The sequence below is a fragment of the Triturus cristatus genome, chromosome 6, assembly GCF_964204655.1.
Source record: "Triturus cristatus chromosome 6, aTriCri1.1, whole genome shotgun sequence".
NCBI classification, from domain to species: domain Eukaryota; kingdom Metazoa; phylum Chordata; class Amphibia; order Caudata; family Salamandridae; genus Triturus; species Triturus cristatus.
Window position 1 is genome coordinate 1,343,105,947 of NC_140589.1, and position 13,653 is coordinate 1,343,119,599.

The 13,653-nt window shown below is 42.5% G+C and overlaps 1 protein-coding gene across 1 annotated transcript in view; it reads right to left on the minus strand.

The window, feature by feature from the left end:
- Window positions 1–13,653, minus strand: part of RYR2 (ryanodine receptor 2) — a 3,458,987-nt gene that overhangs the window by 1,809,458 nt on the left and 1,635,876 nt on the right. The window contains exon 24 of the mRNA XM_085612346.1: window positions 10,291–10,450. Within this exon, the coding sequence (XP_085468472.1) occupies window positions 10,291–10,450 (160 nt within the window). The remainder of the gene's footprint in view (window positions 1–10,290; window positions 10,451–13,653) is intronic.

Consider the following 13,653-nt stretch of genomic DNA (forward strand, 5'->3'; position numbering starts at 1 on the left):
TGAAACGGGGTCTTGATCCCACAATGGACGATGTTAGAACTGCATCTGAGAGTGGAGATAAAGGTACTCCCTTCAAGCAGGTGCTACCAACTCTAGGTCCCAACAGGGGAACGGTGTCTTGATCCCACAACGGACTATGTTAGAACTGCATCTCAGAGTGCAGATGAAGGTCCTCCCTTCCACCAGGTGTAACCAACTCTAGGTCCCAACAGTGGAACGGTGTCTTGATCCGACAATGGCCGATGTTAGAACTGGATCTGAGAGTGGAGATGAAGGTACTCCCTTCGACGAGGTGCAAGCAACTCTAGATCCCAACAGTGGAACGGTGTCTTGATCCCAGAATGGACGATGTCCGATATTACCTGCTGCTGAGTTTTCAGAGACCTCCCTCCGTTGAGTTGCATCAGACTCTGTGCTTCCGTAGCTAATTGCTGCACATGATTGTTTGGCTTGGCTGACTGTAGAGCCTGGAGTAAACCGCGGAACAGCAGGTCCGAACAGTGGAACGGGGTCTTGATCCCACAATGGACGATGTAAGAACTGCATCTAAGAGTGGAGATAAAGGTACTCCCTTTGACCAGGTGCTACCAACTCTAGGTCCCAACAGTGGAACGGTGTCTTGATCCCACAATGGACTATGTTAGAACTGCATCTCAGAGTGGAGATGAAGGTACTCCCTTCGACAAGGTGCAAGCAACTCTAGATCCCAACAGTGGAACGGTGTCTTGATCCCAGAATGGACAATGTCCGATATTACCTGCTGCTGAGTTTTCAGAGACCTCCCTCCGTTGAGGTGCATCAGACTCTGTGCTTCCATAGCTAATTGCTGCACATGATTGTTTGGCTTGGCTGACTGTAGTGGCTGGAGTACACCGCGGAACAGCAGGTCCGAACAGTGGAATGGGGTCTTGATCCCACAATGGACTATGTTAGAACTGCATCTGAGAGTGGAAATGAAGGTACTCCCTTCGAACAGGTGCAATCAACTCTAGGTCCTAACAGTGGAACGGTGTCTTGATCCCACAATGGACGGTGTCCGATATTAACTGCTGCTTGCTTTTCACAGAACTGTTTCCGTTGAGTTGCATCAGTCAGTGTCTGTGCTTCCGTAGTTAACTGCTGCACATGATTATTGGGCTTGGTTGACTGTAGTCAGAGGACTATATTGCGGTACAGAAGGTCCGAACAGTGAAACGCGGTCTTGATTATATGATTGAGGATGTCAGAAGTTAAAGTCTGTGATGATTTCTGTGTACCCCCTCCGACCAGGTGCAACCAACTCCGTGCATCCAAATCCAATGACACGTGCGGTCAGCAGGGCTCACAATTCAGATCGAGTTGTAATTGTTTAATTATAGAATTCAGTTGGCAACTAACTACAATGTTTTGAAATATACAGAATATTCTTTTAGTATATTTGCTTGAAGATTTTTTTTTTGATGAGTTATATGTTTAGTACAATGGTGAAATTCATCTTGCAAGTTCAAAGGAACACTGAATAGTCTACACTGTGGACAGTAGAAATCGCAATTCAAATTGTTTTGATTTATGCATTGCAGAGTTTTCTGTAATTTATGTTGTTGTATTTTGAGAAGAGGAAGTGAGAAAAAGTATTAATGGATTTCTGTGTGACTAATGCCTTCAATTTACACTGCAGACAGCAGTGTTCACAATTCAGATCGAGTCGGTATTGTAGATGACGCAGTCCTGTAGGAAAAGACATTGCTACAGTGTGCTCGGTCCGCACCATGCATACGCGTTATCACAGGCTCCGCACACGTTTTTTCTTGCTTCACGTACAACAAACTGTGTAGCTCAAGTCCACCTTACGTAGCTGTGGGTCTTTGCTGACCGCTCTCTCTGGCTTACACTGCAGAGAGCAGTAATCACAATTGAGATCGAGTCGCTATTGCAGATGATGCAGTGTTGATGGCAACGGACATTGCTGCTAGTACGGCCCGCTCGCAGCACACTTCATCGCTGGCTGTGCACATGCTGAATGCTTTTGATGTGACTATCTGAGTGCACTAGAACTGCTGGACCTTTTATGATACAATCTTTTTGTGTATTATTTCAGATCTACTGTCTGTATCACAGTATACCACAAGTTATAGTTCTTTCACAATAGAATCTTTTCTGTATTATTTTACATCTGTCCCTACTTTAATGCAGCACAAACTATTGACCCTTTTATTATTGAATCCTTGTGTGTGATCCAATGATTACTGTTGTAGTTGATGCTAGCAGCAACCATTCCCTGAGGGCTGGTTTACACTCACCGCACACGCATCCAGCACAGACGTCACTGGATATGTGACCCTGGTAATAAAAAGGAGTCGAGCGCACATGCCCGTACCCACTTCCACTATCTATCTGTGTCCGTGTGTTTATTATCTATGCATGATACTGCCCCTGGGCCGTACCACATTACATTGTGCTGTGGACAATGTATGCAACCATGTTACCTTTGGCAGTGGGGAAAAGTTATGTTATGTAGCTTTTAGATGCATGGCTATCACAGGTGAAAGGCTGCTTTACAGAGCATGAATATTGATGTAGATGATGGTTGTATGTTGTGTGTACTGTCAGATATGTGTACCTAGCAAAAAGTTTTCAACAAAACTCTGTAAGCAGAAGAGGTGCTCATCAAACGCTGTAGAGAGAATGGCAAAAATGGTGGGGGTCCTCCAACTGTTACAATGGGAAATATTATGAACCAATCAAATGCTTTTCTTTAAGGTCACATGGGAATCGCGCAGCGAGCACGCAAAGAGGCCGGACCTGACGCGATTTTGAGAAAATATTACCATAATATAAGTTTATTACAGTTAGAAATATACAAGTGTTTAAAATATTTTAGATTATCGCTTGCTCTCATATACACTTTAAAATTATGTAGATATCGTTTTGAGACATACAAAAAAAATGAGGGAATGGTGTACCTGGCGCGTCACCACATGTCTATGACGTAACACAGGGCCTGGCAGCGTGCAGTCGTCGAGTACGCAACGCGAAGCGGGAGCGACCCCATACGTACATGATGTAACACGCGGCTTGGTATTGCGTACCCATCGCATACCAAAGTAGCAGCTGGCGCAACCTCATACGTATATGTTCTTACGCGGGACGTGGTGCCATGAACTCGTCGGATACGAAATGCGCATCATTTCAATATGGTGGATAGGATTCGTGTGCTGATGGAGCTTGGTAGACTACCCGTACGGGACTCTAGTTTTCTCAGAAAAAAAAATAATTTTATAGATTACTTTTTTGAAGGGACTACTTAAATGATATCTCGGACTGAATTTGACAACCAATGTAGCAGTTTAATGACACAAAGAGTTATGAACAGCATTTAATCGTGTTAAACCCTGCACATTTATTTGGAAGTGACCTTAAGAACTTATTTGGATTGACTTGAAATAATTCATGATTGTGTAATGTTTGTCGGTCCTGTTGCTAAAATTAGCTATTGTTTCTTTGTATTCATGTATTTGAATTAGAATGATACCATTCTCTGTCTTTTTATACACTTTGAAACATCACTGTAAATAGAGGGAACTACAACTCTCAGAATTCTGAGGAGTAAAACCCCATCACAAACGGGAAATGAGGTAGCCGCATTTCCTGCAAATGAATGTTTAAAAATAAGGCAGATCGCGTAAAACAAACAGCCGTGAACAAGGTATTTCGTAATACCGAAACGCGTTGGTTGGTTGGGTCTGTGTTTTGTGGACTACAAATGATTTAAGAATGAATTAATTACTTGATCACACGAGCTAGAGTGAGACTCTATTTTCTTCCTCGTGAAGGGATTTCTGCAAATAATATATAGTATAAAACAATGAATACATTTATAAAATATAATTCTTTCAAACAAATTAATGAATTAATACATAAATTAATTTATTGTATTTCCTACCCTATAAATCCACACTGATAGCAAAACACTTCAACATTTCTAATTAAATTGTTTCCAAAATTAACAATAATTAATAATCAATTAAAAAAATATTATTATTATTAAAAAAACTAATAAACATTAATTGACTACACACACTTTAAAACTATGATATCCACAACACACATCTAAATTAAACTTCTAAATAATAAAACACAATTAAAACATATTTATAAATTAAAAAAGATTACTATTAACAACTAATAATAAAGTGATTAAAATGTATTTAATACCCACCCTTTACACCTTTAAAAGTAAAAACAACAGACAAAAAATTCAACTATCAAAATACATATCGAATAATTACAATTAATTAACAACTATATATTAATTAATTAAATACAAATTACTTCCAACCCTTTACTCCTATAAACACCTAAAATTAATTACACAATTACAATACTCAACTACCAATTAATAAATTAAAATTAAATTACATCCAATTATTAATTCATCAGTTAAAAATAAATTACTTCCCACCCTTAACATCTATAAACACCACAACACACACCTAAAATTAATTACACAATTACCATAAGTAATTATCAATTAATTAATTTAAATGAATTAATAACCAATTATTAATGAATAAATAATAAATTACTTTACACATTTAACACTATAACATCTCAATTAAACAAATATAAAAATAATCAATAAATGCAACATAATTAAATTACTTACCACCCTATTCCCCTATAAACCCACTACCCGCTACGGAGTTAAAACCCAAAATTCAAATAAAATGTATTTTTAATAACTACTAAAAATGTAAAATATATATTAAAAACACAAACAATTCTAATACAAAACAATATACAACACATATATAAAAAATAAATACTAAAATACATAACATTAATAATCAAACAATATTTATTTTTGCAAACAATTTTAAACACTTCGACATTTTTAACATCAATATTACTTACCTAAAATCGATATTCTTGACCACGAGAATCTGTATGTCAATACTTATGACCCACGATATTTGCTACTCGATATTTGTGCAAGTTGATATTTTTGAATCGATATTATGTTTGTGCACCCTTAGCAACACAGTAAGATGTAGAGATAGCATGGAGATAGCGTAAGTAATCACTGAGAAATAGCACATGTGTTTGCCCCATTGAGGGACAGGTGGAAGGAGCCTTTATTCACCGAGAATAAGTAATGATTTCTGCTATAAGTCACTTACAGTTGCTATTGTCTAATCTCTCACTGAGATCATCTATGCAAAAATGGCTTTTATGTCCTTCATACTACGTTTCTTTATCGAAGACTCAGGTTTAACTATGGACCCTCAATAACTCTGTTTAGATAATGCTGATGAGTTGAGTGAATAAAAGACAAAGCTTTAAGCAAGAATGTAAATATTGGATTGTGTGTATTGGCTTTCAATAGCAAGTCAGCGTTTGTATTGTGAGAAGAAATTGACCGATCCTCATGTCAGAATACTGCTAATTAAAATATCCTCATTGTTTACTAAGCTATTACTTCACTGGATGTAGGATTTTTAACATTAACTCCAACGGGCAATATTTTTTTAAGCAATATTTCTATATATAATTTTAGGACACAATGTTTTTGTCAGGGTATAATTAGGCCTAGATATTCAGTATACCTATTAATGTGACAATACTTTGAGGTGAGCTTACTAAGCATACCAGTGGCAAATTACATAAGCACAATATTCCAAGTTCTTGAGTCCCAAACTATTTGTAAAGAACGTGTGTTCCCACTCACCAAATAGGCAAGGATATCTCTTAAAATATATCAAACTGAGGAGAAATATCTTACAATTTACCATTAGAAATTCAAATAGCAATTTTCACATTTCTACGTAGAACAAGTTTGAACTTTCATGATAACTGAAAAACAGCAATCACATTCCTTTTGAGCTCTGTTGTATGTGGCTCAGAAAACAAGGCTTTAACCAGAGTTATTATGTGTAAAATCATTGGAATTGTGGGAGCTCCATTGAAAACAATGCAGTGCTCCTGGCTTCTAATGGCCATTAAAAGCCCAGAGCTCCAACTTTCCAATGGCTGTTGCTCTGAACAACGGCCTCACAGAGCACGAGGTGATTTTAACCCCCTGGGCTCCGTGAGGCCTTTGTTTTACAAATTCAAACATTCTGCCCTTTAGGGGCGAAATGTTCTAATAGTTTTAGAGCGGGCTCTACCAGGCATTAAAGGCCATCTCTCTTGTTGAAGGCCCTAACACTAGAACGGGCCTTTAATTGCCGGAAGAGCCCGCTGCCGAGGGGTCTAAGGCTATATTAGAACATTGGAATGTTGGGAGCTCCATTGAAAACAATTGAGTACCCTAGGCTTCTAATTTCTGGTAGAAGCCTGGATCTCCAACATTCCAATGTTTGTTCACAGCTATCGCTGTGAACAAAAGCCTCACCGAGCCAGAGGGGATTTCAACCTCCTTGGGCTCGTTGAGGCCTTTGTTTTGTAGATTAGAACATTTGGCCCTCTAGGGGCGGAATGTTCGAATAGTCTTAGAGCCCTCCGTATCTGGCCTGGGTGGCTTAGAAGGTCCTTTCGGCTGCAAATGCTGTGGCTTCATGTCTGTCATATCAGCAACACCTCGCAGCCGCCACCCCTCAGTAAAAACACTACCATATTTCACCTAAACTGCCGCTCCCTAACCAAACACTTTGCCGACGTCCATGATCTTCTGGAAGCAGAGTCCCCCGATGTCCTGTTCCTCACGGAGACCTGGCTCTCGGAGGACATGGTCGCTGAGCCAGGGCTAGCATTCCCGGAGGGCTATAACATCTACACCCTCAATAGGGAAACGAGAGGCGGGGGTATCGCGGTTATTTTTAAAACCAGCTACCTTTGCACCTTCATAAAGCAGCCCGTCGCTGGCTGCGAATATGCTCATTTTAAAATCACCCTTAATCCCATCTACACTATGACAGGCTTACTAGTTTATCGACCCCCGGGTCCATCAAAAGTCTTTAGGGAAGCTCTTATCGAGACAGTCAGCGCCCTGGCGGTTAATGCCTCGAATTTTTCAGTCACAGGAGATCTTAACTTGCACTTGGATAATCACTCTGACTCTGATGTGGCTAATATTGTGGCCGATCTCGCAGCTTGTCAGCTCGATCAACGGTCTCAGGACCAACGCATTCGGCTGGCCAGCTGCTGGACTCAGTCTTCACAAATATACCTTCCCTTACTGTCCTACCACCTGTCACAATTGGATGGTCCGATCACTATCTGGTCCCCGTGTCCATTCAGAGCATCGTGCCAGCACGTATTTAGACAAAACACTCTGCCTCAAACGCCCTTGGCATAAACTGAACTGGGACCAATTCCTAGCCCTCCTCTCCGCCACCACCCCAGTTCTGCCGGCTGACCCTAGTGAGGCTAACTCAGCCTTTACCGATTGGATTAACCAGCTGTTGGACAGCCTAATTCCAGCTGAGTTGTCCATGAATCGCAACTCAAAGTCCAACCCATGGTACAACACTAAATCAGCTGAACTGCACAAAATCTGTAAAAGGCTGGAGAGAATCTGGAGATGGGATTTTGACCCGGCCTCTAAGGATTGCTACCGGGTAGCCATAAGAAGTTATCACAGGGCCATCCAAGTCGAGCACGCAGCATTCTATGCTCAGCAAATCAGCGAGAGTACCAACCCGGCGAAGAGTATCTTTTCAATAGTCTCCTGCCTTAAAACTCAGAAAGGCGCCGCAGGTCCACTGTTCACCTCTGATCAGCAGTGTGAAGAGCTCGCCACCTTCTTTGTTAGAAAGGTAGAAGACATTTATAAGTGCCGGCCCTCTTGAGGTATCTTGCAACCTCACCAATGTCACATTAGAGGATTTTCCTCCGATCCCTCCGGATCAATTACTTGCTCTATGCTCCAAAATCAAGTCAGGTTCTCCGGCCGATCCACGGAAAATTCTATCTACTATCCTACTTCCCTTAGGACAGGCGATCAATGGGTCTCTCAATACAGCGGTCGTGCCTAAAGCTTGGAAACAGGCCAAGGTGATACTGCTGCTTAAAAAACCCTCCTTAGACCCTTAAAAGCCAGAAAACAGTTGGCCGATCTCCCTACTACCTTGGGCCGCAAAGATCACAGAGGCTTACATCAAATCCCTCCTCACGGACTATCTGAACTCCAACTACAGATTAGACCCTTCCCAAAATGGCTTTCGCCCTGGCCACAGCACAGAGTCGGTGCTCCTGGCTGTGACAGAACATCTTTGGACAGCGTTGGATGCAGGGCAGACGTCGGCACTGATCCTTCTGGATCTCAGTGCCACGTTTGTTACAGTGTCCCAGGCCATTCTGTTGCGACGCTTGGAGGAGGCTGGAAATGTAGGCTCAGCCCTGAAGTGGCTCACCTCATTCCTTGCTGATAGGATGTTTCAGGTGATAGCCCCACCTTCACCTCTGGCATCTTTCTCATCAAGCAAGGGGTGCCACAGGGCTCCTCCCTGATCCCACTTCTTTTCAACCTATATGTACAACCTCTGGCTGTAGTAGCCAAGAGCAGAGGGCTGATCATGGTCTCCTACGCCGACGACACACAGCTGGTGGTGGCTCTCTCAAGTGACTCTAAGCAGGACGCTCTTAAGTTTCAGAGTGATCTTGCGGCAGTCGCCGAGTGGATGACCGCCAACTGTCTCCAACTAAATGCCAACAAGTCAGAGGTGCTGTTGGTGGGGAAAGACCATGGTCAATGGAGTGAGCTCTGGTGGCCCAAGAGCCTAGGCATTACCCCCTCCCCCAAGCAGGCAGTGAAGAACTTAGGGGTTTGGATGGATTCATCCCTCAACTTCCAGACCCAAACTAAAAAGGTGGCTGAAACCTGTTTTGGGCTGTTGCGAGGGCTCAAACCCATCCTAGGCTTCTTTGATGCCCCTACCAGGCAGATCATCATTCAGGTCTTGATTATGTCTAGACTTGATTATGCCAATTCACTGTATCTGGGAGCTAACAAAACAGAAATACAGAGGCTACAGAGGGTACAGAATGCGGCCGAATGATCTCTCCTTGGTTTGCACAGAGCCTGCTCTGTGACAAACGCCATTCGCCGTCTCCACTGGCTTCCTGTGGCCAGGCGGATTGAGTTCAAGGCTCTCTTCAAAGCCCTGACATCTGCCTCTCCTGGTATTTTAGCCAAACTGCTTTTACCGTATGTTCCCCCCCGCCAGCTCCGTTCCATGGGACAACACCTGATGGTGGTTCCCCGGGTTAGGAGGGTTCACGCCGGAGGTTGCTCTTTCTGGAACAGAGCGGCCACCCTTTGGAACACGCTGCCTGCTCACATTTGTGGGCTTAACAATTACCTAGAATTCACGAAAGCAATGAAAACCATTCTCTATCCCAGGCCTTCCCTGGGGCCTCTCCCTGATCTTGTACACCTTACTGCTGTCAGCGTCGGGACACCTCTTTGCTGGGGCAGCTGTTGTGCTTTACAAGTCCATTAACATTAACATTAACATTACCGGTCATTAAAGGCCCGCTCCCTTGTTAAAGGCCCCTCGCCGAACGCTATAGTGGGTCTTTAATGGCCGGTTGATCCCACTACAGAAGGCTCTAAGGCTATAATAGATCCTGCCAAGATTTGCCCTAACATCAGTCTCTGATTATCCATTGTGAAACCTGTAAGGCAACCCTGGACATGCTCTCCTCAGTAGTATCATAAAATCTGTGAGTTGACCTTTATTTTCAGTGCTTAATTGGTAAGAAAATAAGTGGAGAAGCCAAAGATTTTCCTAGAAACTCGCACTGGTGCTGCTGAGTGCCAGGATTTCCAAATCTTGATTTCCCCCATGCCTCTTTCTTCCACCACTCTACACTCTCCGTCTCTTAATCACACTCTTGCAAAAAAAATGTCATCACTGCTTTTGTTCTCTTCCATTCTTTTCCCATCTCTCTTTCAATCTTCTTTTTAGACTCTCTCTGGCTCTACATCAAGCTTTGACCATCAAAAATTAATACAGATAAATACAAATGAGTGTCCTTGCCTACTACCTGCAATCACTGAAACAAATTAAGCGCTGGTTATGGGCATCATTGTACAGGCTTGGCTTTCATTTTCAAGATTTCACTGGCTCTGTTTGATATGTCACAGTGCAACCTACTGATCTCACTATTTCATCTAACAAAAAGATATTTAAAATAAATTGTGCCAAACAGAGCAGATATATAATATAATAGAGGATGTTTTATTGATGATATAAATCACTCTGAATTGAGTTTGGCCTTCTGCATGATATAACACACAGCCCCATCAACTTTTCCTCCAGTAAGCCACGTGCATCTCCCTCCATGGGCTCTCAAGGTGCCACTCACCTGCTGGATTCCATATGTCCAGCCCTGCCTGATACGGTCCCGGGCCCAGACATTGTGCGCATTTTCAGCCAGCTTGTCCACCAACGCCTCTTGTGAAGTGGTTAGCTTGATGAAGGTGAGATCCAGAGGAGCAGGCGTGTATGCGCTTGTCAGCTGATAGCTGCAACAGAGACAAAACATATCAATTTGTGCCAAGCCACGTGCAGTTGCAGAAAATCCCAAGAACACTGGTACCTAATGTAGATAAGCAACAGGTGACCATACACACCACTTTCATAGGCAAGATCAATGTTCTTCTTTAACTTGTAAACTACATCTACATCGAGAAGCATGCACCTCCATCCCTGCAATCAGATATGAAACCGACGTTAACCAATAGAAACATTAGCTGGCTGGCTCGCTAATAGAAAGTTATGTGAGATATAATGCACAGAATGTGTTGTACATATGGGCAGCATAGAAGGAAGTTCTAAATGCATAGATCTTTATCTCATTCAACATCGCCTTGATGATACTGATAGAAGATGTACAGTCTTCTTCCAACCACGTCTTTGATTTGTTTCAATATCTATGCACAACTCAGGTTGTTCAGAAAATGACAGAGGTCTTTCCGAGTAACAAGCAACTTCAGTAATATAATTGTGATGCTTACTGTCTCACACAAATCTATATTTGCTGAGGTATGAACCCATGTCCTGAATAAAACTCTGTATCACACATAAATGGCTCATAGTAGCATCATTGCTTTCCAGAGCTTAATTTGAGGACAAATAAGTACTAGGGCCCAAGATATTTCTCAAACGACCACTGCAGTCTGCACCACCCTCTCTCCCTGCCTGCACTGCTAAATGTCAGTATCAGTACTATCAACTTACCATCACACTCCTGCAATTGTGATAATGTGGACTATTCTTGGCCATCAAAAGATGTAAAAATGGGCAGTAGCTGCTGGTAATATTCTGTTTCATGTATTTTGAAATGTTGAATCGTCTGCTGATATTTACTAATAGACAGACACCCACACCATGTGGTGGACCATGTGGCATATGTGTCAGTGTAAAAAATATGTGCCTTTGCCAAGCACCCGCAAACACCAGCATAAATTAAGCACTGGCTATGACTTATTCTCAGAGCAGCTCGTCACGGGTAAGGTTGATGTCCAATGCTAATGCCGCATCATGGATTAGTTATGCGCATTATGTGACACAATGTAATTCTACAAAATACTGTTTACATACGACATGTGCTTAAATAATGCCATTCCGTATTTATTTGTTTACATTACACAGTAAATGGATGAATGAACTACAAATGTAAATATATGTCTAACCTACAGTAACATATCTGAGATCAGACATTGGTTACTAGGCATGATTCAGTGAACTTAAGAGTAATAGTATCAAAATGAGACCAGAAAGGAATGCACTTACAAGATGAACACTGCTCCAGCAGAGAAATATAACTGTTGAAGCAGACATGTTTACATAATTGATGTAGTGGAAATAAATTATGCATTGCCACATGAATAATGAAGAAGGGTAAACAAATTATCCTCAGAACACATTACAACCGTTTTAAACTCAGACAGAAGTGCAAAAATCAGTTGAAAGAACTAGGTCTACATCACTGCCAGATTTTATGCACTTAAGAAGTAAATGTGTTAGTACATGTTGAGGGTACATTCAGAAGATATCACCAGGAGGTGGTGATATGCTCTAATGGTGCCTAACATTTCCAATAAATGATTAGTGGCTGTTTTATTCTGCAGATCTTGTATCAGATGGGTTAAATTAATTTAAACATCATTCTGTAATATGTAGCATCTCCCCAGTACAGGAGCAAGCAAAGGAATACGCCACACACAGAGCTCTGGACTGTACGTCTTTATTCCTCAGCATACAATCACGTTCTGATGTCTGATTATATCATAACCGTTATTAACCACACCTTAGCACCTCCCAGCTAGTTATGTACTTCCTGTACTGAGTCCACCCTGAACCGCAAGGGCCCTAGCATACATAGTCTCACAATGCTACATATTATATTGTTATTTGCTCTAGACCAGACTAGTTAACCGTTTTGCAGATAAAATACACTGAAAATACCGCATCTGCAATTAATAGCATGGTTATTCGGGTGATCGATATTACTGTTGTGTAGGCCACATAACGGCACAGATGACACACTCTTTCTAGGTGCAACCTAGTCTGTAATCCAATGTCTGGCCACCTCTTTATTCTTTCCCCCACATGACAGTGGGGTCATACCACTATTCACTAATTACTTGGTGCCACTACAAGAACACTCATGTCCTGGTGCTGTAAATGGTAGGGCCGGACATTGCAAGTATCACACCATTACAAACCTTCAGCTGAAAATTGATTTTTTGGCGGGAATTGTTAATTGCACACCAATACTCACAGATTTTCCTACATTTCAGGCACTTACCTGCAGAAATATTCTGCTAGGATGTCACTGTCAAAATGTGTTTGCATAGTGCAAAAAACTCTGAAGTACTACTACTACTGACTATTGCATGATCCCAAATCAAGCAGAAATAATTTTCAAACCAATTCAGATTACCAAAGCTGCTATGAAACTACCTTATTGAATGAGGGTGAGCGTTTAGGTGGTATAATGATCTCAAATTTAGAATTAATGAGTCAGTGAGTGCCGGGGGGCGTGGCTAACCGCCGAACATGGCGGACGTCTTACAGACGAGCTCTGGGGCAGTACAGCAAAATCCTGTTTCCACACCAGATTTCCTGTCCCTAATCGTCCAGCAACAGCCAAACAGTTTCAGGCTGGCAGCGTGAATAAATGTGTACAACTCCGACCGAGCGGCAACTGCTACAAGCGGAGCTGCGGTGACCGCGATCTCAACATGGATGACAAAGCTTATTATACAATCCGGAGGGAGGCCGCGGAAACTGTGAGCACCTCGCTGAGAGCGGAGGCGTCAGCGCATCGGACCAGCACACTTGCAGTGGAAAAGAGATACCAGGCAGTGGCCTGCGATACGAGAGGAGCTAAAGACTCTAGCCCGGCCCGCTGGGGTGCGGGTGATGATTGATTGATGTACTTATAGAGCGCAGCTATCACCCTACAGGCATCTTGGCGCTTGCATTGGGAACCCGTCCTGGTTTTTCCCTGTAAGATAACCCGTACTGGGCATCCCCAAGGTGAAAGCCAGGCATCCCGCCGCGGGGGGCCGTTGTGGAGATTAAGCAGGCTTGTTGCCCAGAGCTGCATAGTGTGAACTCGTGCTTAGAGTGGGCACCGAAGCGAGAATTATCGAGTCCGTGGACAATTGGGCTCTGGACCCTGCCGCGTCGGGAATCGAACCCAGGTCCCGGGTCTGAT